The sequence below is a fragment of the Crocodylus siamensis genome, chromosome 3 (genome assembly GCF_052110815.1).
Source record: "Crocodylus siamensis isolate JL-2025a chromosome 3, ASM5211081v1, whole genome shotgun sequence".
NCBI classification, from domain to species: Eukaryota; Metazoa; Chordata; order Crocodylia; family Crocodylidae; genus Crocodylus; species Crocodylus siamensis.
Genome location: NC_143397.1, coordinates 246,791,557 through 246,815,549, shown reverse-complemented (window position 1 = coordinate 246,815,549; position 23,993 = coordinate 246,791,557). Strand labels below are relative to the sequence as shown.

Below are 23,993 nucleotides of genomic sequence, written 5' to 3'. Positions count from 1 at the left end.
CTCCCCCATTCAGTAAGGAACCCACACTTTCCCTGATCCTCCTCTTGTTACTGACATACTTGTAGAAACTCTTCTTGTTACCCTCCACAAACCTTGCTACCTGCAACTCCTGGCATCGTAACATCAAGCCACACAAGAAATAGAGGTAGAGGACAGGGTCATGCTCTCTTAACAAGGACTCCTGTTTAACTGCATCTCCAGCACGGCAGTAATCTCTTCATACCCTTGTCTGAGGCATGCCCTAGACCATCAGGGAGTTGGAGAGGCACCCCTGGAGCAGCTTTCCCACCTCATTTTCAGGTCTGTTGCATCTGAAGAGGGAGCAGGTAGTGGGGGCTGTGTTTCTCAGAAACATCCTTAAGTGCACTGGGGAAGCAATACAGTCACTCTCTGCTGATACTTACACTGGGGGTTGTCATCTGAATCCTGGCTACTGTGCTGAAGCGCTTCTCCTGACATGGGATCCACACACTGCACATCTGAATCCAATTTCTGCACCATGGTATATTCACCAGTCTGAAAAGAACCAATTACAATATCACTGCCGAGCACCATACTTTTTCAAAAGGCTACTAATAACGCACACACCATGTGCCAGAACCCACTTTCAAAAGTCCTGATTAATAGATGTTTGCTTAGGATTAAGGTTTTCAGTTTTGCATTAAAAGAAAGCAGTGACACGATGAACCTCCATAATCAGAGCTGCTATCATAGCCTGATTCATAGTTTCATAGTTTCTAGGGTCGGAAGGGATCTGAGCAGATCATCTAGTCCAACCCCCTGCCATGGCAGAAAAGAATACTGGGGTCAAACGACCCCAGCAAGATGTTCATCCAACCTCCTCTTAAACACCCCCAGGGTAGGAGCCAGCACCACTTCTCTTGGAAGTTGGTCCAGACCCTAGCTGCCCTGACCGTGAAGTAGCACCTCTTGATATCTAACCTAAACCTACCCTCTGCCAGCTTGTGACCGTTATTCCTGGTCACTCCTGGCGGTGCTCGGGGGAACAGTGACTCCCCCAATGCTTGCTGATCCCCCCTGACTAGTTTGTAACAGGCCACAAGATCCCCCCTCAGCCTTCTCTTTTGGAGGCTGAACAGGTTCAGGTCCCGCAGCCTCTCCTCATAGGGCCTGCCCTGCTGTCCCCTGATCATGCGAGTGGCCTTCCTCTGGACCCTCTCCATGCTGTCCACATCCCTCTTGAAGTGCGGCGCCCAGAACTGGACGCAGTACTCCAGCTGCAGCTTGACCAGTGCCGCATAGAGGGGGAGGATCACCTCTTTGGACCTGCTCGAGATGCATCTGCAGATGCATGACAGGGTGCAGTTGGCCTTCCTTACTGCCTCTCCACACTGCCGGCCCATGTTCATCTTGGAGTCAATGATGACCCCCAGATCCTTTTCCGCCTCCATGCTGACAAGAGGGGAGCTCCCTAACCTGTAGGTATGGTGCTGGTTTTTCCTCCCGAGGTGCATCACCTTGCACTTGTCTGTGTTGAAACCCATCCTATTCTCGTCCACCCACCCTTGTAACCTGTCTAGATCTGATTGTAGCCTGTTGCATCCTTCCAGTGTGCCCACGTCCCCCCACATCTTAGTGTCATCAGCAAATTTAACAGGGTGCTTTTTACCCCCTCGTCCAAATCACTGATGAAGATGTTGAACAGTGCGGGCCTGAGGACCGAGCCCTGGGGACCCCACTGCCCACGTCCTTCCAGGTTGAGAAGGACCCATCCACTACCACCCTCTGGGTGCGGCCCTCCACCCAGTTGGACTGTGTGGGTGTCTACACAACAGCCCCTCAGTTTCTTAATGAGAACAGGGTGAGAGACAGTGTCAAAAAGCCTTCCGGAGGTCCAGGAAGACTATATCCACTGCTACCCCTGCGTCTAATGATCTGGTGATCTGATCGTAAAAGGCCACCAGGTTGGTCTGACAGGACCTGCCACTGACGAACCCGTGTTGGTTGCCCCTAAGCTTGCAGTCCCTTGCTGGCCCCTCCTGGATGTGTGCCAGCATAATTTTCTCAAACAGCTTGCCTAGGATCAAGGTAAGACTAACCCACACAGGAAACCAGGCTTTAGCAGAAGCAGCTCTCGCACATTTAAAAACTATTCGTAGGACAATTGTATTTTTTTAAAAATGCAGGTTTAAATGCCATGGTAGCCTTCATCCCCTTCCAAAACTCCAGTCAAATGAATAGAAATCCCACTGGAGGTTTTTCTGGGGACAGCTGGACCTGAGAGACTGAAGTCAGTGCCATCTTTTCACTGCTATTGGTAGAATACTTTGGAATGGGCCACCTAAAAGTCAGTTAACTTGACTGTGCCATTGAGATCTGAGAACAGAGCCATGTTATCCAGGGGAAGCTTGGCTGGGGAAAATACCTCAGAGGATACTATCCCTTCTCCATTACCTGTGAACAACTTAAACCATCTCTGAAGAAGAATGACAGCCATTCTCCTGTGTGTACAAGACTTTGCTCAGAGGCCTGCCTCCCCCTTAAGAGTGATGTGACTGCATGAATGGAGGAGTCTGGGAGCTCCTCCGCCCTGAAAATGCAAGTGCCCAGGACTTCGGAAGCAATAAGCTAGATGGGGAAAGCTTACTCCCCTCTGCCCTCCACACCGGGTCACATTAACTTGCCTCTAGACATGAGGGGATGAACAGGTCTGCAGGAGCAGTGTTGAATGGTGCTCCACTCTGCTTCCAGCTGGAAATTAAAGCATTGGCCCGAGACCGCTGACATGATGTCCGGCCTTTGAGAGAAGAAAAATATTCATTCCAGCTCTGTTAACACAATAAATAAATCCAATCTCCTGCCACTGCCCAAGGGCATAAAAGCGCACTACATTTACTACTTATCTCCTTTGGACTCTCCTATGGTCCCAGACAGGCTCCTCCCAAAAGAAACCTTTGTGTTTACACAGAAAGTGCTCGTTCTCCTTGGGTGCATCTATACGTTCATTAATGTACTGTAATTACTGTGCCTGAAGTTTAGTACTTGGATAACGAAGTACTAAATCAATGTGTAGTAACTCATGTTACTGTGCAGTAGCACCACCACATGGGCCTTTAGTGATGCTTGCTGCACAGTAGCCCGTGACAGGGGGCCATCTCTGAGCCAGTCACCTATTTCAGCCTGCCACCTGTCTAGGGCAGTTTGCCCACCTAACTTACCTGCCATGCCTTTGTTATAATTGAAAAGAAGTTGTTTCTAGGCAGGAAGCTGTCCATTTAATGCCCTGAGGCCAACGGTGTAATACATGGCTCCATAGCACCCCTACACCATGTCCCGTGCCTCGCAGATGGCATCCAAAAATTACTTCCAATTCCCCCAGCCCTGTTGCTAGGCTGCACTCAGCCTCTGGCCCAAACTTGGCTTTAGATGTCCTTAGACATGCTCCGGCTACATGCCTCCTCACTGGGGCCTATGAGTAGTCCTTCAGGCCCCCTTGGGCCCTACTGAAGGCAGCCAACAGTAGCCACTTCATTCCCTCACTGAGGCCACTACTCTGTCCCCATACAGGAGCCTCCCGTCCCTCTACGTGGACTTTGGCCCTATCTCAGATGCCATTCAATAGACCTGGAACCCGCCACAGGCCCCACTCAGTGGACCTGGATGCCTGTGCTTTTCTGGTGGGGTGTGCTCCCCTAGCCTTTCCCCTCTACAGAGCACCTGCAAGGCAGCAGGGGCTGAGACTTTCCAGAGCCCCATACTCACCTTTCACTAAGGGGGCACAGGTGTGGCATTTCCTGGAAGCTGCCCTGCCATAAGCAGCCCCACCACACCATCTAACCCCAGCAGGGTGTAGTTTCAGGTTATGCTCAAGGACCAGGAACCTCCTCCATCCCCTTAGTTCCTACACTTGACCTCCAGGTGTTCTGAGACCAGCAGTATTCTGGCTGAGATGACTTCATCCTTTGGCTCCCCAGTTACAACTGGCAGCCCTGCCCTTTGAGTCTGGTCTTATAACCTGCCCAGCCCTACACCAATCAGACAGCCTCCTGACTCCCATGTGACCACCTGATTGGGTCTTCTCCCACCTGCAAGCTGGTCTACAGCCCGCTCAAGCTCTTATAGTGGCAGGCAAAGTATTAGGCTTAACACAGCCTAATACTACTATGCAATAGCATATTAGCATGTTTTTTGCCCAGCACACTACCGCAGTGTTATTAAGCTACTGTGCAGTTAACATCTCATGTAGATGTGCCCTTTGTGTACCAGCAATTGTTGCAAACCAATCAGAATAAAGAGGTAAAGGGACAATTCCTTCTTAGAGTAATGTCACTGACTTCAAATGAGTTAGCCCAGCAATGAAAACAGACAGGTCCCCTCTGCTGGCCCCTGTTGAAAGGTGCTGGGAGATTACAGATACAGCTGGAGCTGCACAGGAAACTAAAGGACAATGTGGAAAACACCTCAGCAGAATTCTGAGTATTTTCATCCATGCTACAAGGAGACAGCAAGCAGGTTTCAGTGCGCTTAAAGGTTGAAAAGGAAACATGGTTCTTTAGATAACAAGAATCTTGGAGGGCCTATGGGAAAGGAGACATCTCAGATGTAAATGGAATTATACTTTAATTAAACAAATCTGTTGTCAGTTCTCTGTAGCTCCAAGAGGCTTAGGAGATGACTCAGATTCTTACAACCAAAAACCTATGTCCCTTTTGCTTGAGTGTCAGTCTGGCTTCACTTAAGCAGATGCTTAGCTTCAATTGTTCTCATCACATAATTAAAGATGGGAATTATTTCAGTGCTTAAAAGTATGCCTGTGTATTATTGCAATACAATCACAAAGGACTGTTTGATGTTAGCAGCAAAGGACATCTGAAACTCAGCTGGGCACTTCTGATTCTACTCAGTACTAGGTTGCAGTGAACGTATAGGCTAATACAGTTCATGAAATTGTGAACTCCATAAAACAGAACACTTTCTTGAAAAATGGTGCCCACTTCTAAATCACATCAAGCTAAAGGATAAATCAAGAAATCAAAAGGACTGCCAAATATCTGAGGCAGCAGCATGCAGGCTCTTTCAGCTACAAAATGAAAGATCAAATTAAAACTCTTCCTTTGGTTTTCTTCTTTTGGTGTGGTTACAAGAAACTTGTGTTATGCTGTAGGCTACTTGGTAAATATCTCAGTAAAGATTCAAACCTATACTGCAACACATTAATAAAGGTTAATTGCTTCTCCGTGTCAGCTAAGAATGCGGCAGGTGGAAAATGTAACTTACATTTTGGGAGTTGTGCTGAGCGTACACGCAGAGAATCCATGACATAACGTCCCTGCTCGTCCACACACCAGCAGTGACCTGGGCAAGATAACAGTGGCCTTAGTCTGGAAACTGTAAGTCCCTTGACTTGATTTATCATTAGCTAAGGTTGACCTGAACCCAAGGAGAACTGTAGTTATTGTTTTGCAGGAATGCTGCGCATGATCGATAAGGCAGGGTTGTGATGAACACAACAGGTTAGGCTAGCTGCTCTATCCAGATCACAGAAAAGCAGCTCTTTGCAATGCTTGCAAACACTGGCATTTCCAGTTCTGGTCCCCAGTCAAGCTTAGAAATGCAGGAGCATGTGATTTTTGTTTTTAATTCATAAACTCACCCAAACTACACAAATTCTTAATATCTTGATCATCCCACAGCCCAGTCCATGCAAGGCTATGGATATGCCAACTAAGATTCAACCTCAGTATCATGGCTCTAGTTTGTAGTTTAGCCAAAGATCCTTGTTTTGTCAGATATAACTCAGGTGACAAAGAGCAAATCCATATATGAACCATACAAGGCCCTGGGCCCTGTTTAACTCTGGTTTACAACTGATGAGACTTCACTGGAATCACTTGAAATACCTGTCATTTGATATGCCAGATCAAATTTGGCCTGTGCATAGTGTTTATAAGAAGATTCATTTTCAAACTCATATCCTAATAGACTCAAAATGTTCTTTTTTTGTTGTTGCTGCTGCTGCACAAAACCATAATGTGGGGGAGGTTAGGGGGTAGATGAGGCAAAGCAAGAGCTGGTATCAGAAGAGAAAGGCAACTCTTAGGTTAGTTCTGTGCCATTCTCTTCGATAATTTAGAGTGGCCTTAGAATTCCTCCAAATTGCTTCAGAGGAAACAGACTTCTGGTGATTGCTTCACTGCTGTTCCACTCTGGAGCATGTGCCACAGCTGTGACAGTCAGGGACCACCCAGGAGTAGAGTTAATGGGCCATAATTTGGCCTAGTATCTTTACATTGTCTCTATGGTCTTTCCCCTGGAAATGCAGATGTAACAGAGCAGTGGACAAAATAGTTTGGAGTAAGAAATAACCTGATGCTATTTCCTGTTTTGTTATGTTCAAACACTATGGCTAGGGACAGAAATTACACATAAACCAGTATAAGTGATTGGAAGCCAATTCAAATCTGTAATACAAGAAAAGTTCAGTGCACATAAACCACTCTCAAAATGGTTGAAACTGGTTTAAGATAAACCTGGATAGTTGTAGTATCAGACTTAACTGACAGGGTAAATTGGTTTATTGAACTACTGTCCAGATCCCCTTCAGATTCAAGTTAACTCTCAGTCCCTCAGCATTCCAGCATGCCTTGCATCCCCCCCACACCTGCACGGTGGGCAGGCAAGCCTTGGCCTAAGCTGTCTGCTCCAGCTGATCAGGGAGACACGATCTAGGCATCCCACCCAGCTCCAGGCCTGGGCCACTGCGGGCATGTGGCTGCATTTCTAGAATCAAAAGTGAATGTCTGTTCACTTGCTTATCGGTTCAATCTATGCAGTTTACAGTAACCTATGGAGATTGAATCAATTCAGCCTCAGGCTTTTTGACTGTCAGTTTCATAGTTTCTAGGGTCAGAAGGGACCTGAGTAGATCATCTAGCCCGACCCCCTGCCATGGCAGGAAAGATTGCTGGGGTCAAACAACCCCAGCAAGGTGTTCATCTAACCTCCTCTTAAAGACCTCCAGGGTAGGAGCCAGCACCACTTCTCTTGGAAGTTGGTTCCAGACCCTAGCTGCCCTGACCGTGAAGTAGCACCTCCTGATATCTAGCCTAAATCTACCCTCTACCATCTTGTGACCATTATTCCTGGTCACTCCTGGCAGTGCTCAGGGGAACAGGGACTTCTAGTGCCTGCTGGTCCCCCCTGATAGTTCTTAGCCTATCTGACTTGCCTTTGCTCAGTTAATACAAGCAGTAACACTTATTTTGCTAATGGACCCTCACCAGTACTCTCATAGCATTGGACTGGCTCCCAGTTCCCCAGTCCATCACACTGGGGAACGTAAGGACGAAATCCCAAGAGCACGGCTTCTCCAGCAGAACTTCTTGAAATGAAACGATTCCTCCAGTAGAAATGCAGGGCTACAAAACAAACGCCAAATATTAATGGAGCTGATAAAACATGTCATGTAATGGAGGCTTTTTTAAAAATGGATATTTACAGCACCTTACTCTAGTCCCTGTTTAGAAGGGAAAGAAACCGTGAGAAATGCAGTGACTGATAAATATCCAGATATTAATGGCACTCTTTGCGTTACTTAACAATTCAGATCTCCTTCTGGTCTAGGGAGGTGAAACTCCTTTAACTGCGATGGAGAAAATGCCATTTTCAGCAAGACTGAATTTGGTGTAGAAAGTTTTAGTACGTAAAAATAATGTTGTGGGCTCATTTGTGCACTAAACTCTTGTAAGCAAAGACCTTCATCTCAAAGGGTTCCTTATCAGTCCCAATTTACCAATTATACTAGGGCTGCTTTTCCTTCCAACCTACTTGATTGTGCAGCCAATCGTATTGCATAATCACTGCCAGTCAATAATTTTTCAGAGAACGTGGTCCCTGACTGAAAGGATTGAGTAAAATGAAGGAGGTCCTGGTCCATCAGCTGTATTCCTTTTGCCATTAAAAAGCTCTCTCCAAATGGGAAGTGGGAATCATCTGAAGCTACGATGAGTTGCTCTGCTTCATCGATAAGCTGCATTGCTTCCTTTTTCATGCTTTCACATGCACCAGGGCCTGTTGATAGTAAAGGGGGTGAGTTGAGTATTTAGTTTTATTTAATCCAGGAGAGATTAGTAACACTCACACTGGACAGGTTTAATATACTTTTGTTCCTTTGTATGTGTGCATTGGTTTGCACAGTTTCACAAAGCACCTCTGTACCAACACAAGGAAGCAAATGAGCAAAGAGCTCATTATTATGGTTTATCTGCAGTTGGGATGGATCTAGAGGGGGGTGCAGTGGCATGGTTACACCTCATTTTGAGTGTGCCATGCCTGAGCTTTTACTATGGATCTGGCTGGAGCCTCTCCTTTCAGCTCCTGAGTACAGGAGGTGAACAATGCTGCTGCTCCCCCGCTTTCCCCAACTTCTGAATCTAGCACGGAGAAGGGAGGGGAAGGGTGAACTGAAGCAGCATTCAGCCCCTGAGCTCTGGAGACTTGTGCAAGCAGGGCTCTAGCTAAACCCAGCTCCAATCAGTTGGTGAACTTGGAGCTCATTGCTGACAACAAGCTCTAGCAGGAGCCCAGGTAGCAAGCTCAGAGCTCACTGCACATGCAAGATGCAGCCAAAATGGGGTTCACCCTGCTTTGCTCCATTCCTGGCTGTGTTACCAGATACAACCTAAACATATTGAAAGATTCAGTCCCTTCCCTGAAGAATCAACCATCAGCGAAAAAAGAGGCAGCATACAAGCAAAGTGTCCAGGGTGATGATTGGCACACAGCCTCTCATTTCCATGTTTATATTCTTTGTTCAGATGAATTCGTTAAAATCAGGGACACGATAAATGAGCTGTCCACCCTGCTCTGCTAAGACAGCACAGTACTCAGTCTGGAATGTCACTACCCCACATGCCTTTGGAGCACACTGGAGTTCTCCAACTGGAGGTCTTCTAGCCATTGTCTTTCTCTCCTTCAGCCTGAAAACTATGACATCATGATGAACTATCCACATGCCCAAGTGATGTAAATATAGGATCCAGCTACTTTAGTGTGATGTGGACTACCTACGTAGGACCTTCAAAAGATATGTCATGCTGGCTTACCTTTTACCTATCTTTTTCATGCTGACCTAACTATAGACTTCCATGGGAGTTTTACTGCCTACTTCATAACATTAGGCGGGGCCAATGCTGAATGCTTTTGAAAATCTCACACAGCTACAAATATTTAGCTATATTTACAATATTGATATGATCCTCATTAATCTGGAATCTGACTATACTATGTTACTCTAGCCATACATCAGAAAAATATTTAAGCATGTGCTTCATTTCACGTCCTGTTGACTTCAGCAGAACTTAAGAACATGTTGAAGCACTTCACTTAATTGAGTTGTTTTCTGAATTAAAGTCCATAAAAGACTGACTAGTAAGAATAACAAAGAAAATTCTTCTCTCTGCTTTGCAGTTCCTTATTAAACTGTTTATTTTATCGCTGTTAATATAAATGAGCTTTCCATACAAGTATAAGCAAATCTTATTCCTGCATTTCATTCTTTATCTTTAAAAGACCCAACTGTGTTTGGTCAACCTTCTATCTGTAGATTTATTATGTTCAAATTTCAAAATGGGGACCACAAATGATAAAATCTATTGGACTCTGACAAGAGTCATTCTTTCTCATTGAAATATGTAAACATGTCCCATATTTTATTTCTCCACTTCAATAAACTGCAGGGAGAGGGATCTCTTCCTTTCCAAAAACAAGTGCTCTCACATCTGGATGTTAGCATCTTAGCCTTCAACAGACTCAATTACAACCCTTTACTTGACCTGTGGGAGTGATCGTCCTCGACCGTGAGGGATCGCCAACAACGACGGATGCTAGCAATATTGGTTGGGTCAGTGGGTCACTTATCTCCTACTGTGCAATATTTTAAAATACTTTTTCTTACCAAGATAAAGAAAGAGCCAGAAACTGTGTAGGTACTTACATGTTGGCACTTTGTTCACCTCAGTCTTTGTTCCCTGCAGCTCTTCTCCTTTGTCATCAACACACCAACAATTGCGAAGATCAAAGTGGCCTAAAAGGGCACTGAAATCAATGTAGGACCCTGGGTAGTAGTTCAGCTGACCCTGCAGAAGCTGCCAAAATACATATGGGTCCAACAAAATGTTTTCTGATTCAGTTATTATATTGCCATCCAGGACTTCAACAGGAAGAGCATCAAAGGAAGGATACTTGGTGAATGCTGGGAAGATATTTTGGTGGCCAGCCTCATACAGATTCTTAACAAAGGCTGCAAAGCGTTGGGAAGATGCTTCTTTATATTCAGTTAGTATATTGAAAAGGTCAGTAACAGGAAGAGTTTTGCCTTCATTGTTCTCACTGATCCATCTCTGGTACCATTCAAAGGCTTGCTCGGGAGGACCATTGCACTGCACCGGTCTCCAGTTACCATTAGTGCTGCACTGGGGGATGTAAACTCTGGAAATCTGGGACAGGGCACTTGCATCTGACAACAGCAGTTGTACTGTCTCTAGGAAAACCTGACCAGCTGTTAACTGGCAAGGGCTTGGGCCTGGAGGGAAGAAAATACATAACTCAGTTATTTCAGGAATGCACTCTAGGCACATGACACAATCTCTCCTGGACACATTTGCTTTGCAAACACACTTACACAAATTGTTTGCTACTAATGTGCGTTATTACAATGGGCATTGGGACAATTTGTGGTGTTTGGTCCATTATTAAAAACGGGACCAAATCTTGAGATTTTTACCCCAAACCAGATTTTCAAAATACCTACGTACCAAATGCCATAGACAGGAATTTAGAAAGATTTTCAGAAACAACCAAGCAGATTAGGTGCCTAACTCCATGGATTTCAATGGAAATCAATGAAAATTAAGCACCTAATCCTACTTGGTGCCCATCTGCATGTTTTAATTTAATTACTGCAAAAATATGACCCATAGTCTTTAGTCAGAGAAATTCTCACTGAACTAACTAAGCCCCATGGATAGCCATGGGATCACTTGTGTAGTAAAGCATTACTGAGCAGTAGAATAACAAGATAGAGGAGAATAGGGCACCTGCCCCAGGCACCAACCTGGGGAGGGAAGTGGAAAAGAAAGGCTGTTGCCACAACTGCAAAATAATACTGGTGGCAACCAGAAGTCACTACTCCTCCCATGTATGACAGCTACCAGTGCCACATCATCATGCCTCTGCCACCCAACTTCTCTCCATCCCAGGAAAAAGAATTTCAGTTCTTCAGAGACACAATGGACAAATTGGAGCCAAAACTCACTATACTGGCACTTGCATTTACTTTATTTGCTGACCCTGCAGTAGCAGCAGCTCACGTCCTCATATGCAGCAGACTGCTATGAACCTAGATCACTGGTAATCCTCGCTCTTTACTGGACAAAGCACCTCTTTGCTTCTGTTTACAGCCCAAACAGGCTCATAAATCCCTAAGTGCTCCAGGACACACATCATGGCCATGTGGGTCTGTTCAAAACTTTGCTATTATTTCCTAGCGTTGACCTCTCCAAAGTGAGAGTTCAAGAAGTTAGGTAGGGGACTGTGCTCCTGGAACCTGTTCCCTCCACTGGTCTGTGACTGTTCAAGTTCACCAAGCTTCAAGAGCCAATAAGACCTTTCCCATTTAGACAAGACTAAGAAGGCGGCCAGAGAGATTTGCATTTTTTGTTTGACAACTTCAAACCTACTGTTAGACCTAATTTGTAGAACATCTAATCATTACAGGTGTGCAAAGCTTTGGTCGATGATTTGATTCAGAGAAGATTCACCTTAGTTTGGAGGCTGAATCACGGCAGCTGAATTGAACAGGGTGAGCAAAAAAACCCTCTGAATTGATTCAGAAGGCAGTCTTTCAAGGAAACAGAAACTGAGAAGAGTGAGGGGGAGTAGGGGGAGCAAGACTGAAATCTGTAGCTGGCCAGTGACTGTGATCTTTCCCTGAGTCTCCTTTCAATCACAGTTCTCAGGGAGAAGGATGTAGAAACAGCATATAAGCCTCTATCTATAGCCTTTCTGTCCCTTTTGTGAGCTGTTACTGCCTGAGCAAAAGAGGTGGGTGGCTGGCCCAGAAACAGGTGGGAGGTGAAGATCACCAGGAAGGCCCCCCTGTTACATCCGTAACAGGCTACCATCCGTGCTGTTTTCATCCAAATCTGCCTTAACACACAAAAATGACACAAATTTAGTTCCTAGCAGTTTGAGGTGCAGTTTCCCAGAAACACCTAAACCTATATCCTTGAAATTTGTCAGGCTTCATGCCCTCAGATGGAACTACCATCCCTGCTGATTTCATCCAAATCTGACAAAAAATGACAAGGTTATAGGTATTTCAGTGACTCCCCATTATAGTCTATAGCCAAATCACCAAATCTGTCCAAATCAGCACAAAATCTTCCAAAGCCGATTTTGCTGAATTGATTTGGGACAATAATGAGAATCTCTGAATTGAATCACTGTCCTCCAGATCAAATACTTCCCTATTCTCACAGGCCTACTAATCATCTGTCCCACTTAGTTTTCTACTAATTGAATTGAACTGAGTATGTGACTTGCATTAACAGTGTATTAGCTTTTGTCTCCTCCTGGATGGTCCACACAAGAACTTCAGCCTCCTGTAATGTCCTAAATTGGAGGACATAATACTTTATCGCGTGAAAAAGGAATTTGTGATTTTGCCTCTGAAGGTTCTGGTCCATCAAGTCCTGCCCTCAGCTTATGGGAGGCCTGTGACAGCCACAGATTACAGCAAAAGCTGTGTTAATCAGCACTTTATTAGCTGGAAAACTCTACTAACCGGCATCCGAGGGACGCGGCAAAAGCTAAACTGGAAGTACCACCTCCTGAGGACTTCTCATTTTGCTGCTGTGAGCTGAGTTTTTCTTTGCCACTTCTTTGCCACATGGCTCAGGGCAAAGCAGCCTGTGCAGGGCAAAGCAGCCTGTGCAGGCTCCCCCACCCTGTCCCCTGGCACACTGACGCCAGGGAGCGTACCAGACGGTGCACATTTGATTAACTGGCATCCGCCATTCCTGGGGGATGCTGGATAACAGAGCTTTTACTGTATTTTGTCCCAGGAGAAAAATAGATTCCACATCCTGCAAGAACACAGGCCAATCTAGGGAAACATTAAAAAGTCCATGGGCTAACCAGCTGTAACACATAAGTTAGCCACATGCACGTCAACAAGGCTAGAACTGAGGAACATGGTCATTAACAAGGACAGAGCTTGGATCGTTCTGCTCTGTATGTGCGGGCTCGGCTCACTTCTGCTAGGGGGGAAATCTTCCTTATGTCTCAGCTTGCCAGGGGTTATGTACTCTGGAATTCCTGGACTACTAGGAATCCACAGAAAACCAAGTCTGATGTTCTACCCTGCACGGGGATATGGTGCTCTCACACACTAGAATACCTTTCCAGACAAGAAAACACAAATAGGGTCCCTTCAAAATGTACAAAAAAACCTCCCAAACACTCATCAGATACCAAACCCCAGACTCACACTGCATGGGCTTTCCAGATTTTCTTTTTGTTCCTGGAATAGTCCTGCCATCCAAATCAACACAAAAGCAATCTGGTCCATGACACTGGACTGGTAGAAAATCTCCTTCCTCAGTACAAGTGGGAATAAATGGATCAGACCCTGCTGGCTGGCTTTGCTTCAAGCTTTGCAGATGACTTCTTTGCTTCTCACATGTAGTGGCACACCTTGGACGTTTGCCTTGAACTCTTGAGCCTGGGACCTCCTTTCCTTGCGAGTCCACACACCAGCACTCAGCTGCATAGCACTGGATTTCCTCATATCTCCCTTCCTTGGTGCATGTTGGAACAAACAAATTGCTGGGCTCCTCAGTACAGTCTTTGGACCTCAAAACTATTTTCACAACTTCCCCTAAATCTTCAGAGATGTCGTCTGGGACAGAAACAACATGTTGTAAAAAGGTAAAAAACTCTGGAAGTTCCAGCACGGAAGAAAGAAATTTAATTGCATTCTGATTATCTTGCAAACTAATGGTGCGGGCAAAAGTGTCCACAAGAGGTTTACTCGCAATGAAGCTCTCCTCTGATGTTTCCAGTGAAGTCTCCTTTGCTAATTTTTCAAAGCTCTCTCCACTATCCATTCCTCCTTGCCGGGAAAACTGGCCAATGTTGAATTTCCCTCTAGTGCCGAGAACTCCTGTAAAATTAAACTGGATCAGGTTCTTCAAGAATTTTCCTCCAAAGAGATTTTCTTGGAAGCGCTTGGGATTGGAGGTGAACTGAAGAGCAACTCGAGCCAACTCCCTGGATGGAAACATGCCTCTGACAGCTTCACTGAGGACTGATTCAAGCTCAAGCAGCTGATTGAGACCTGGACTTTCTGTAACAGGAGACAGCAATCCAGAATCCACAAACAACTCTTTGAAGGAAGGAGGGCAAGACTTCGAGAATATGCCTATTTCCTCTGCCTTCATTTCTTGGGTGTTGAATAAACTATGCTGGCTAAAGTGTCCAACAGGTCCATAAAAAAGCTTGGAGAGAGCCTGTCGTCTCTCCGAGATGCATGTTTGTTCTTCACCTAGACAAAGGAAAACAAGGAGATAGACATTTTAGAAACCCAGAAACCTGCTGCATCACTGTTGCCTTTCATGGCACCTTGACCCAGGTTCTCTGATCAGGTCTTACCTTTACCTTTCATCCTTTGCCTTTGACCCTGGCTCATGCTCTTGCTTTTTCGTTTTGCTCTCTCACATATTTGGTTATCTTGGCTGCCCTTCCTCATGTGTGGGCCTTGTCCTTTACTGCTAGTAAGATCTATCTATTCCTTCCTAGGATTCCAGCAGGCCACCCCCTCATTCTAATCTCTCATCTTGATGCCCCTCTTGCTCGTCATCCTCTCGCTTATGTTTCTGTTCCTGGGGTTGAACTCCTGGTACGTCTGTACAGGCTCTGACGTGAGCCCAGGAGAGCAGTCAGGAGATAACCGTGTCGAACTCCCTCCCAGCCTGCTCATGCCTGAGCCCACACATCAGGCAGAACTGATGTCAAACATGGAGAGCTGGGGGCACATGTTTAGGGCCAAGTACCTGAGCTATTTACTTGGCCTAATTTTCAGGCTCCATCATTCCCAGAGGAGGCCAGGCTTACTCTCAGGGGTGCTCCGGGCCTCACTCCAAAGGCCAAACAGACATAACCTCATTTTGCTATAATTAGCGAATCATTGCACTTCCAGAGCTAGCCCACTCCATATTTTCAGTTGTGCTTTTGGTTGACATCTCTTTGAGAGACTCGTGTTTCCCTATGAGAACCAAACAGGCCATCACTAACTTCACATCCTCCTAAGTGTCAACACACAAAAGAACGTGTCAAGACCTCTGCTGTGCCATAGCTGGGAGTGCCTGCATGCAGAAGGACTTGCCCACTCATTCCTTGCTCTTCCTGCTCCATATACAGAGACAAGGCAGAGCAGGCATCTGAGAGTGGCCCCGAATGTGCACCAATACACCTGCTCAAGCCAGAGACCATAGGAACCTCTCATGGTTCACACACTCAGTGCTGCTTGGACGCAGCTCCACTGTCTCTATTTCAGGAGCTGACATGCACCAAGCCAGACAGGAGGGTGGTTGCACTTCATGGTACAGCAGCAATACAGACCCTCCCCACACAAACAGCAGCATCAATCGAGCGTCACGTTTCTTTAATGCTGTTTTCCTTCCCACCGAACCAAATTACCCAAGTGTGAATAGAAGAGGCAGACAAAGCCCCCTTCTGATAGAAGAGAGTCAATTTAAAACAAAATAAAGTGGGGCTATCACATCACATGTAGCTGCCTGGGCACAGACTATCTAAGAATAATACGTCCTTGTGAAAATTCCTTTTCAGCGGTTAGACTGCAAAGCTGCCAAAATAGCCTCCCGGCTTAGATTTCCTGAGTCTGCCAATAAAAGCTGCATGGCCTAATTGCAAGCAGCCTCAAGTTAAGTCACAGAAATGATCAGAAGCAGTCAGCAGAGCACGCTCAGCGAAAACAACGAGCCCTGACATATGGAGAGGCCTCTCCGAGGTTCCCTTGCAATATCCTTGCTGATCAGCCTGGAGGGCACACTACCATTTTCATTTTACAGTAAGCCTGTCGTGGCCTAAAGCATTTAGTGACTGCTTCATGAGCGACACCCAGAATAGATCATTTCTTTGCCTACATAGCATACCTATGGTCTGAGAGACACAAAAATTAACTTCCCCAAAGGCTACCTGTCTTAAGCCGCCGCACCCCTCCCCTCCCGCATAAAATTCAGGCATTTATCCTTACTTTGACTGGTTTTAAACAAATCTTCTCCACCCCCACTTGACCCGTTAGCACCTTCTGCTGTCATCTTTTATTCCAGTCTCTCACTTGATGCTTTTTTTGGAATGAAATCTCCCTCTTTTCACAACATAGACATCCACCCACCTTTTCTTCATTTGCTTTTATCGGATTTGACAAACTTCACAGCCAAACACCACAGGGACAAAGACGAGGAACAACTTGACCAGACAGCTAGACAGACACCACAGAAGCAATGCAACACCACACCAGAAGCTTCACTATATAGGAGGGTCAAACCACATAGAATTATGCTGATGACACCGTGCATCACAAGCACTGGGATTTGAAGTGCACTTTATTAAATATTTGGTTCAAAATGACAGCGATTTTCTGGCTTTCATGGTCACAGAGATAAGCTTGAAAACGTGAAACCTGAAAGGTATGTCTGCGCCATTTTTCCAGCATATCTCTGAGTATGATCTAACTACCCGTTCCTGCTCACCAAATCTAGATTTGTAGCAGTGAAGCTACTTTGAGGATGTGTATGAGTGGGAACTGGTGCTTGGGGATGTTCCTGCTAGGTTATGCTGGGATATGTTGTACATACATTAAAGACCTTGAAAATCAGGAGAGAAACTAAAAAGAACCTAACATCCATTCTTACTTTCTTTCTTTTATACATTCAGAAAGAAAGAATGGATGCATAAAAGAAAGTCAGGCAGAAGGGCAGGGCAGAGTTTGTATTACAGATGACAGAAATCTGCAGCATGACCATGAGGTTTTATCCCAACATCTATATGAAACTTCCAGAACTGAGAAATAGGAGCATGTGCACATACAGGAGAAAGAGAGAGAAAAAATCTGTATTTTACATGAGATGAAGCATTGGTTTGTTAGTCTGATAACTACAATACCTACCACAAACTGGAAGCTGCCCTTGCCTTCTTGTTCCCTGAAACTCCTGCCCCTTGCTGCCCACACACCAGCACTGCCCATCCTGCTGGCACTGCAGTGGGTTATAGTCTCCATGATCATCACAAGACGGCCTGTACATGTGCCCAAAGCGAACAGCTGTCGACCTCTCAACCTCACATTTAGAGGGGCCTATAAGAGAAATGCTGTGTGTTAAGGAGGAGCAGCATGAGATGCTGAAGAAAATCTCTCTTTTATTGAGCCTGAAAAAACCTTTGATTGTTTTTCCACAAAGATCCCAAAATCCCAGCCTGAGGGCCCTATTTTTGTTCTTATTCTTTTGGTTAGAATTCATTCTTGAAAGAAAACACCAATAACAAACGCTGTGACACTTGACAGTCATTGCCATACCACTGCAGACAAAGTAATTGCTCATTCGATATTCTACATTACAGGGCTGCAACGGGGTTGGGCTTTTAAAGTTAATTTAACGGTAATGAATTAATCCATTAAGTTCACCAGCTTGCTCGTGGTTCTTGTTTGAGGTGGAATTCTCCGCCTGCCATTTGTAACTCGCCCGCCTAGTACGCATAGTTGTGCCTCCTGCTGCTGGCCGTTAGAGCGGGAGGGGCAATCCAAGTCCCTGCTTTGCTCTCCACTGACAACTTAAATGGGTTGTTAAGATGCAAACAGGGTTTACTTCATAGCACTGCACGTGGGAGGGGGGGAAATGCCTTCCTGACCCCCAAAAATAGATTAAACACCAGAAACATGGCAAGCTGTTGCATTCCCATTCAGCACCTGAGCTCAAAAAATAGCAGCTCACAGGGGCATAGTTAAAAGGGGGACAGGGGGGCAATTGACTGGACACCACTTGTTCAGGGCAGCGAAGCATTGATCCCTAAGCCATGCTCCATGACCCTTGGGCATCCTCCTACTGCCACTCTGCCCAGAGAGCACACCCCACCATGGCAGGGTCCCCCTCCCTACTCCCCACAGGGCGTGCTCCCCCTCTGGCAAGGCATAGTCTCCCAACAACCAGGCTCCACAACACCCTCTTACCCCTGCAAAAGAGGCCACCTAAGGATTTTGCCCCACCCAGCAGCCCATCTACACTGCTGGTAGCTCATACTGGCATTCCCAGAGCTGCTCAGTTCAGGACCAGTTTGCCTGCCACCCTGGCAGCCGTCACTCTTGAGTTCCCATATTTCTCCACAACTCCCAGAGCTCCAGTTTGGTGCTACTTACAGCGAAACCTGCCCGAGGCAGCCAGCTGCACCCCTAGAAACCTCCTCTGAAGAATCCGATACATGCTGGTCTCAGCGAAGGTGCGGGCAGGCTCCAGTGCAGAGAAAATTGTGTCATAAACTTCTTCAAGCAACAGTTCCAATCCTGGGAGAGAAGAGAGCCTTTTAGCCCAGGGTTCCCCTTCTAAAATGAGAGATTTCACCTCCTATTCATGCCCCTCTGAAAAGGTGCTGCAGATAGATGCCAGAAACACATGCACTCCTGCACTGATCAAGAAACAGGGATTTATGCAGTACAGCTACTCCTCGCTTAACGTCACAGTTACGTTCTTGAAAAACATGACTTTAAGCAAAATGATGTTAAGTGAATCTGATTACATCACAGTAGTTACCTACTAGCAGGCAGTGGCCAAACAACATTATAATCAAAAACTGCGCGACTTTATAAAAGAGTATGTTCTCTAATAGACCAGTGATGTAACAACGAAACAACATTAACCGGGATGATGTTAAGTAAGAAATACCAGTATGCACCACAAGGCAATTCCCTGTGCCACAGGCTGGGTTGGGCTGGTTTTCAGTAGCCTATCTACCAAGTACAGGTTTCTCTTGCCTACCACAGTTTTGCCAACCACAGGTTTGAATGTCCATGCTTAATATTCTATGTACCATTTTAGCTACCATGAGTAACCATGGTTTTCCATGGCCGTGCATCAGCCCACCACCTGCCTTTTTTCCCCATAAGCCTTTTGTCTTGCCAACCACGGTTTTGCCAACCACAGGAACTTTCAGGAACCTAACCCCAGTGGTTGGTGGGGGAAACCTCTATTGAGAACTGGTAGCTTCAACTTCAGGATCCAAGCTTCCCTTTAAAGCAGGGGTGCCAAACATATAGCCCCAGGCCAGATTCAGCTTGTGGAGCCATTCCATGTAGCTCACGGGGCTACCAGAAATTGCAAGTAGTTGTAAAATAGGGGCATGTCCTGCTGCAGAATTGCTGCTAATAGAAAACGCTATTGGTGGCAGGGGTGAGACGGGCAAAGGCTGGGCAGATGCATCCCCACCACTGTACTGGACCTGGCAGCTGCTGCTGGCCCTGTGAATCCAATCTGGAAGAAGCCCCTGCAGGTCAGATGCAGCCAAGGAGCCATGGTGAGTTCGATACCCCTGATCAAAGGAGAAGAATCTAGCTATTATGGATGTGGAGATGACCAAATGGGTAGCCAGAAATAAACAGAGACAGTGGTACCTGCTGGAGTCTGAAACCGAAACCACTTTTCTTATTCATCTCAATTGAGTGCTGAGAGTTTTCTGTTGAGCTTAGATTCTTCCACTATCTCTTCCCCTCACTGCTTAAAACTCACTGGACTGCTCACTGAACAGCCAGGAGAGCGGTTTCTACCTAATCCCACACCCTGATCTTCCTGGAAGGTCCCCGATTGCAAAATGTGTCATGTACCATTCAATGGGAATGCACACCCTATGTTTTCTCATGGGCAAAGGCTATTCCCACTCTTACAGGGAAGGGTGTAGGTCACTCACCAGGTCTGTGGTGTTCCAAGGAGAGCGCTGATAACTATAACTAACCATGATGGTGACTCTCTCTTAATGACTGGCCAGTAGGGACCAAACAGTCAACTCAATCAAGAAAAGAGGCTCCCTGGGACTGTTACCATCAGGTAGTAACTGCATTCATTGCCAATGATTGGTGCTATTCCTAGGGGAGAAACGTGCCTTTCTGTGAAATAATTTAGCTAGTGATTTCCAACTCCAGCTGGTCCTGCCATGAAAATTAGCTGCATGGCCAGGTACTATGACATAGCAGCCTTGGCATTATATAGCCGTCTGCCCTCACTTACCAGTTTCTGCTAATTCCCTCCCTAGGCTGTCAGCACAGTAACAGTACCCAGAGACCTCTGGGAACATGCTTCTGAAGGAGCTGAATGTCTGGAATGCTTCTGGGAACCTAAAAGAAAAGGCAGATTGTTACAAAAGGGAGAGTTTGCAGAGATTGTTTGATGATGATAAAGAAATGTTGTTGCTCTTCCCAGGACTTCTACTGCAGGGTTCGTTGCACAGCCCAAAGTCCTTATGGGCCCGGTTATGTCGCAGCTAAATCCCAAGGAGATCCAAATGTCAGGGTTTCCTCTTATTACAGAAGCTCTATGCTGTGAAACTGTGTCCTTCAATCAGGATACATCCAAAATTGTCACATTCATTATATGCACCCAAACCTTCCCTTTATACAGCCTTTTTGACAACAAAGCAGCAGCACTAAGAACCGAGAAGCCCTCTCCTGAAGAACAGACGTCAAAACACTTAAATAAGGAAAAGGCAAAGGTGTCACATCTCAACAGATTTCAGTTCACTGTAACCACTTAATATACAATGAAGATGAGGGCGGACAGGATGTTGCTAGCTAACTTTCAATCATATCCTCATCTTCGAAAGATTGTCAAAGATTGTAAAATACACGTTGGTTTACTAATTTCAATTATACACATCCATTCATTTGCTGTTTTCCACAAATCCTCAGGAGATGGCAGAAAGCCTACATAAACAGGCTGCTTCCCTTTCTACCCCACCCCAGCATATCTACTTTCTCCAGTGAATTAAGCAGGGAACAGCTGATAAAAACCTCACTAATCTGCTACATTGGGAGAACAAGGCTCCATGAATTAAAGGGAGAGTTTATGTTTTAAAGAATATTACAAATGATAACTCTTTTTTGTGGAGATCAAAGGGTCTTTTGATGCTTTAAAAATATTCTAATAGTGATGATAACCAGATCCTAGTGAAGGAGAGACTTAAATAGGAAATTTAACTTGGACAGAGTTGGGAGAAAAAATGTATATGATAAATGTGACCTTAACTGATGGATGACCTAAAGCACCTTCAATCAGAAAGAAGATAAATTTTCAAGGTCCAGACAAGGTCTTCATGGCAAATGAAAGAATCGCACCAAGTTCCCTTGCAAAAAGATTAGCATTAAATAGGATACATATGATCCAGGCACACACCTTCCAGCTACATGCAGTTTCATAGTCACATAGTGAAATTCAGTAAAGGGGTATGCAATGCATTGCATCAGAAGCTAAAAGGGCCAGCCTTCCTTTAGACAGGCTTATTAGACAGGCTTTTAATAAAGATGGATTATTTTAAAACCTGAAATGTTGTATTGCAGGACAGATACCACAGTGACAGGTGCAATGGGAGGAAGGAAGGGAGGAAGATTAATTTAGGCCAGATCCTGGGATGCTGGAGAGGGGTTCTGGGCCAAAATAATTTTAAGTTCTCCTTTCTACTCTCCGTAGGCCCCTGGAGCTAGACAGAGCTAGCGCTTCATGCCAGGTGACAGCAGTCTTAGGGCTATTCTAATTCATGCTGGCCTACAACCTTCTCAACAAACTGAAAAGGCAGCCAAGGATCAGGCTGACATAGTCCTGCTCCTAGCATGTGAAGTGGTGGGAGCTTCCCTCTTTTACCACTGGATGGAACTTAGATTTGGGAGCAAGCCTTCCTGGATCACCTCTGGACACCGTTTCTGTTGGTGGGCAAGCCCTACCCCAAGAGAGTCCATCCCACTGATAATAATAATTGCATGATAACGGTGACCACTTGTCATGCTCCAGGGCACAAATGGATTATTGATGGGATAAGGAAGGAATTTGTTTATAGATTATTACATTTTTTAAGACCAGAAGAGATCATTGTGATCATGTGGTTTGACCTACTGCAAAATAAATTCTTCCCCTTGTCCTCCCCATACAGTGTGGCATAACAGACTGTACATTTTGGGAGCTTTCAGCTTCCTGTGACCGAAAGGTAAGTCAGCACAGCTGATAAACAAAAAGTGTAACCTTGTATGGAACATTTTTTTTTACATATGAGATTAGTGCAACTCTATCCACTGGAAGACTCAGCCTCTTAGACTGCAACCATCTCCAGGGCATCTGAACATGTAGATCTTTGAAACAGGATGCTGTGTAAATGATTTCTGTAGTTCACCTTGTTCAGGATTCAACTTTCTAAAATATAGTTACCAAATTGCATTGCATTGGATGTGTGGCTAGACATGCAGTCATACTTCGGGGTTGGTTATTCTTGTCCTGAGCTGACGGTATGGTTAAATAAGATGCCAAAGGTATAAATTAAGCCCCCACAAACATGTGGATAAGATTTCACATGCCTGGTTTTGAAAATCCACTTCTTTTTTGGTTCTATTTTTCTTAACCATTGTTCCAGCAACAAGTAATAGCAAACATGCTGGACTTTAATTCTCAAAGCCTGTCACAAAAGTGGCTACAGCATTTGTGACTCTACTTGAGGGGGTCAGAACCATGACTTTAAACACATTTCTCTGATAAGTGTTTTGAAATAAGCAGATGTGTATAGAAATTGAGAAAAGAAAAAAGATAAATAATATGGATTTGCAGGCATCATCCCTGAGAGTGGGGCTCTGAACTTCACTTGCAACAAAGATAACAGTTTTTGATTTTTAAGATTGGTTTTAAAAAAGGCCTTTCCTACCTTCACACAATGCAATGCAAATCATAACTACTCCTACACAGTGCCAACTAGCAAGCTACAGAAAAGCAACTGAATTGTGCTCCATAGATCAACAACAGAATATTATAGAGGGGAAAGTCCTAAAAAGAGCTATAACAATTAACCTCAGCTGAGAATCTTTATTGTGGAAAATGAACTGCACAAATCAACAGAAAGAAAATAGGTTGATTTTTCAGATCTCACGCTCTCTTACTAGTCTGCCTGAGGCTTCGACGCTACTGCTTGTCACTGTCACAGCTGAGTACCTTCCACACAAGATGAACAGCAATAACAAAATCCCTAAAAGGGCCTCACGGAGTCTCAAGCCCTCTCTTTTCAGTGCAAAAACACAGCTTGGGGATATGGTTCGTAAGGGGGGCGGTTAGATGAGATTTACTTTTCTTGAAATGCTGATTCATTCATTTCAAGATAATTTGGTGGGGAAGGATCTTGGGGGCTGTTTTAGAAGGAAATGCCTGTCCACATTGTGCATTCCTCCTAACGGGCAAAAGAAATGAGTGTCAGATATCGTCACTGGGGCACTAGGCCAAGACTCAGGAGGCCTGGGTTCAAATCCCTGATAACACCCTCGGGGCTGGGAGTGTCGCACAACATCTTTGGCTCAGCTTCCCATCTGCAAAACGATGGCTGCTGTGAGAGCACACACAAAAGGCTGACAGGCAGTCTGGAAATGGGGTCAAATACTTAGCAACAGTTAGAAGCTGGCAGCAAAAAGCCACTTTCCTTTGGTTGATTAGGTGATTCAGAAGCTGCTACAACCCAACTCTGTGACCCTTTTCCCGGCAAAGGTCCCAAAGGGAACAGCCAACTATCATGTTAAAGCATAGATTTGGCCCTGTTAGAAGGTCAGCACCCACCAGAGAAATTGCCAAATTATTCTGCACTTGCCAAAATAACCTACAACTCATTTGCCCTGGGCACCTGGCCTGCCATGCAACACTTCAAGCAAAAGTGAAAGGACAAAACTTGAA

General features: G+C 45.3%; 1 protein-coding gene across 1 annotated transcript in view; it reads right to left on the bottom strand.

The window, feature by feature from the left end:
- The window catches only part of TG (thyroglobulin), a 211,230-nt gene that overhangs the window by 177,719 nt on the left and 9,518 nt on the right, over positions 1-23,993 (bottom strand). The window contains exons 6-15 of the mRNA XM_090037373.1: positions 20,313-20,419; positions 18,455-18,598; positions 17,213-17,398; positions 13,511-14,566; positions 9,956-10,543; positions 7,789-8,031; positions 7,242-7,379; positions 5,239-5,316; positions 2,646-2,758; positions 405-516 (exon numbers count right to left, since the gene is read on the bottom strand). Coding sequence (XP_089893499.1) covers positions 405-516; positions 2,646-2,758; positions 5,239-5,316; positions 7,242-7,379; positions 7,789-8,031; positions 9,956-10,543; positions 13,511-14,566; positions 17,213-17,398; positions 18,455-18,598; positions 20,313-20,419 — 2,765 coding nt within the window. The remainder of the gene's footprint in view (positions 1-404; positions 517-2,645; positions 2,759-5,238; positions 5,317-7,241; positions 7,380-7,788; positions 8,032-9,955; positions 10,544-13,510; positions 14,567-17,212; positions 17,399-18,454; positions 18,599-20,312; positions 20,420-23,993) is intronic.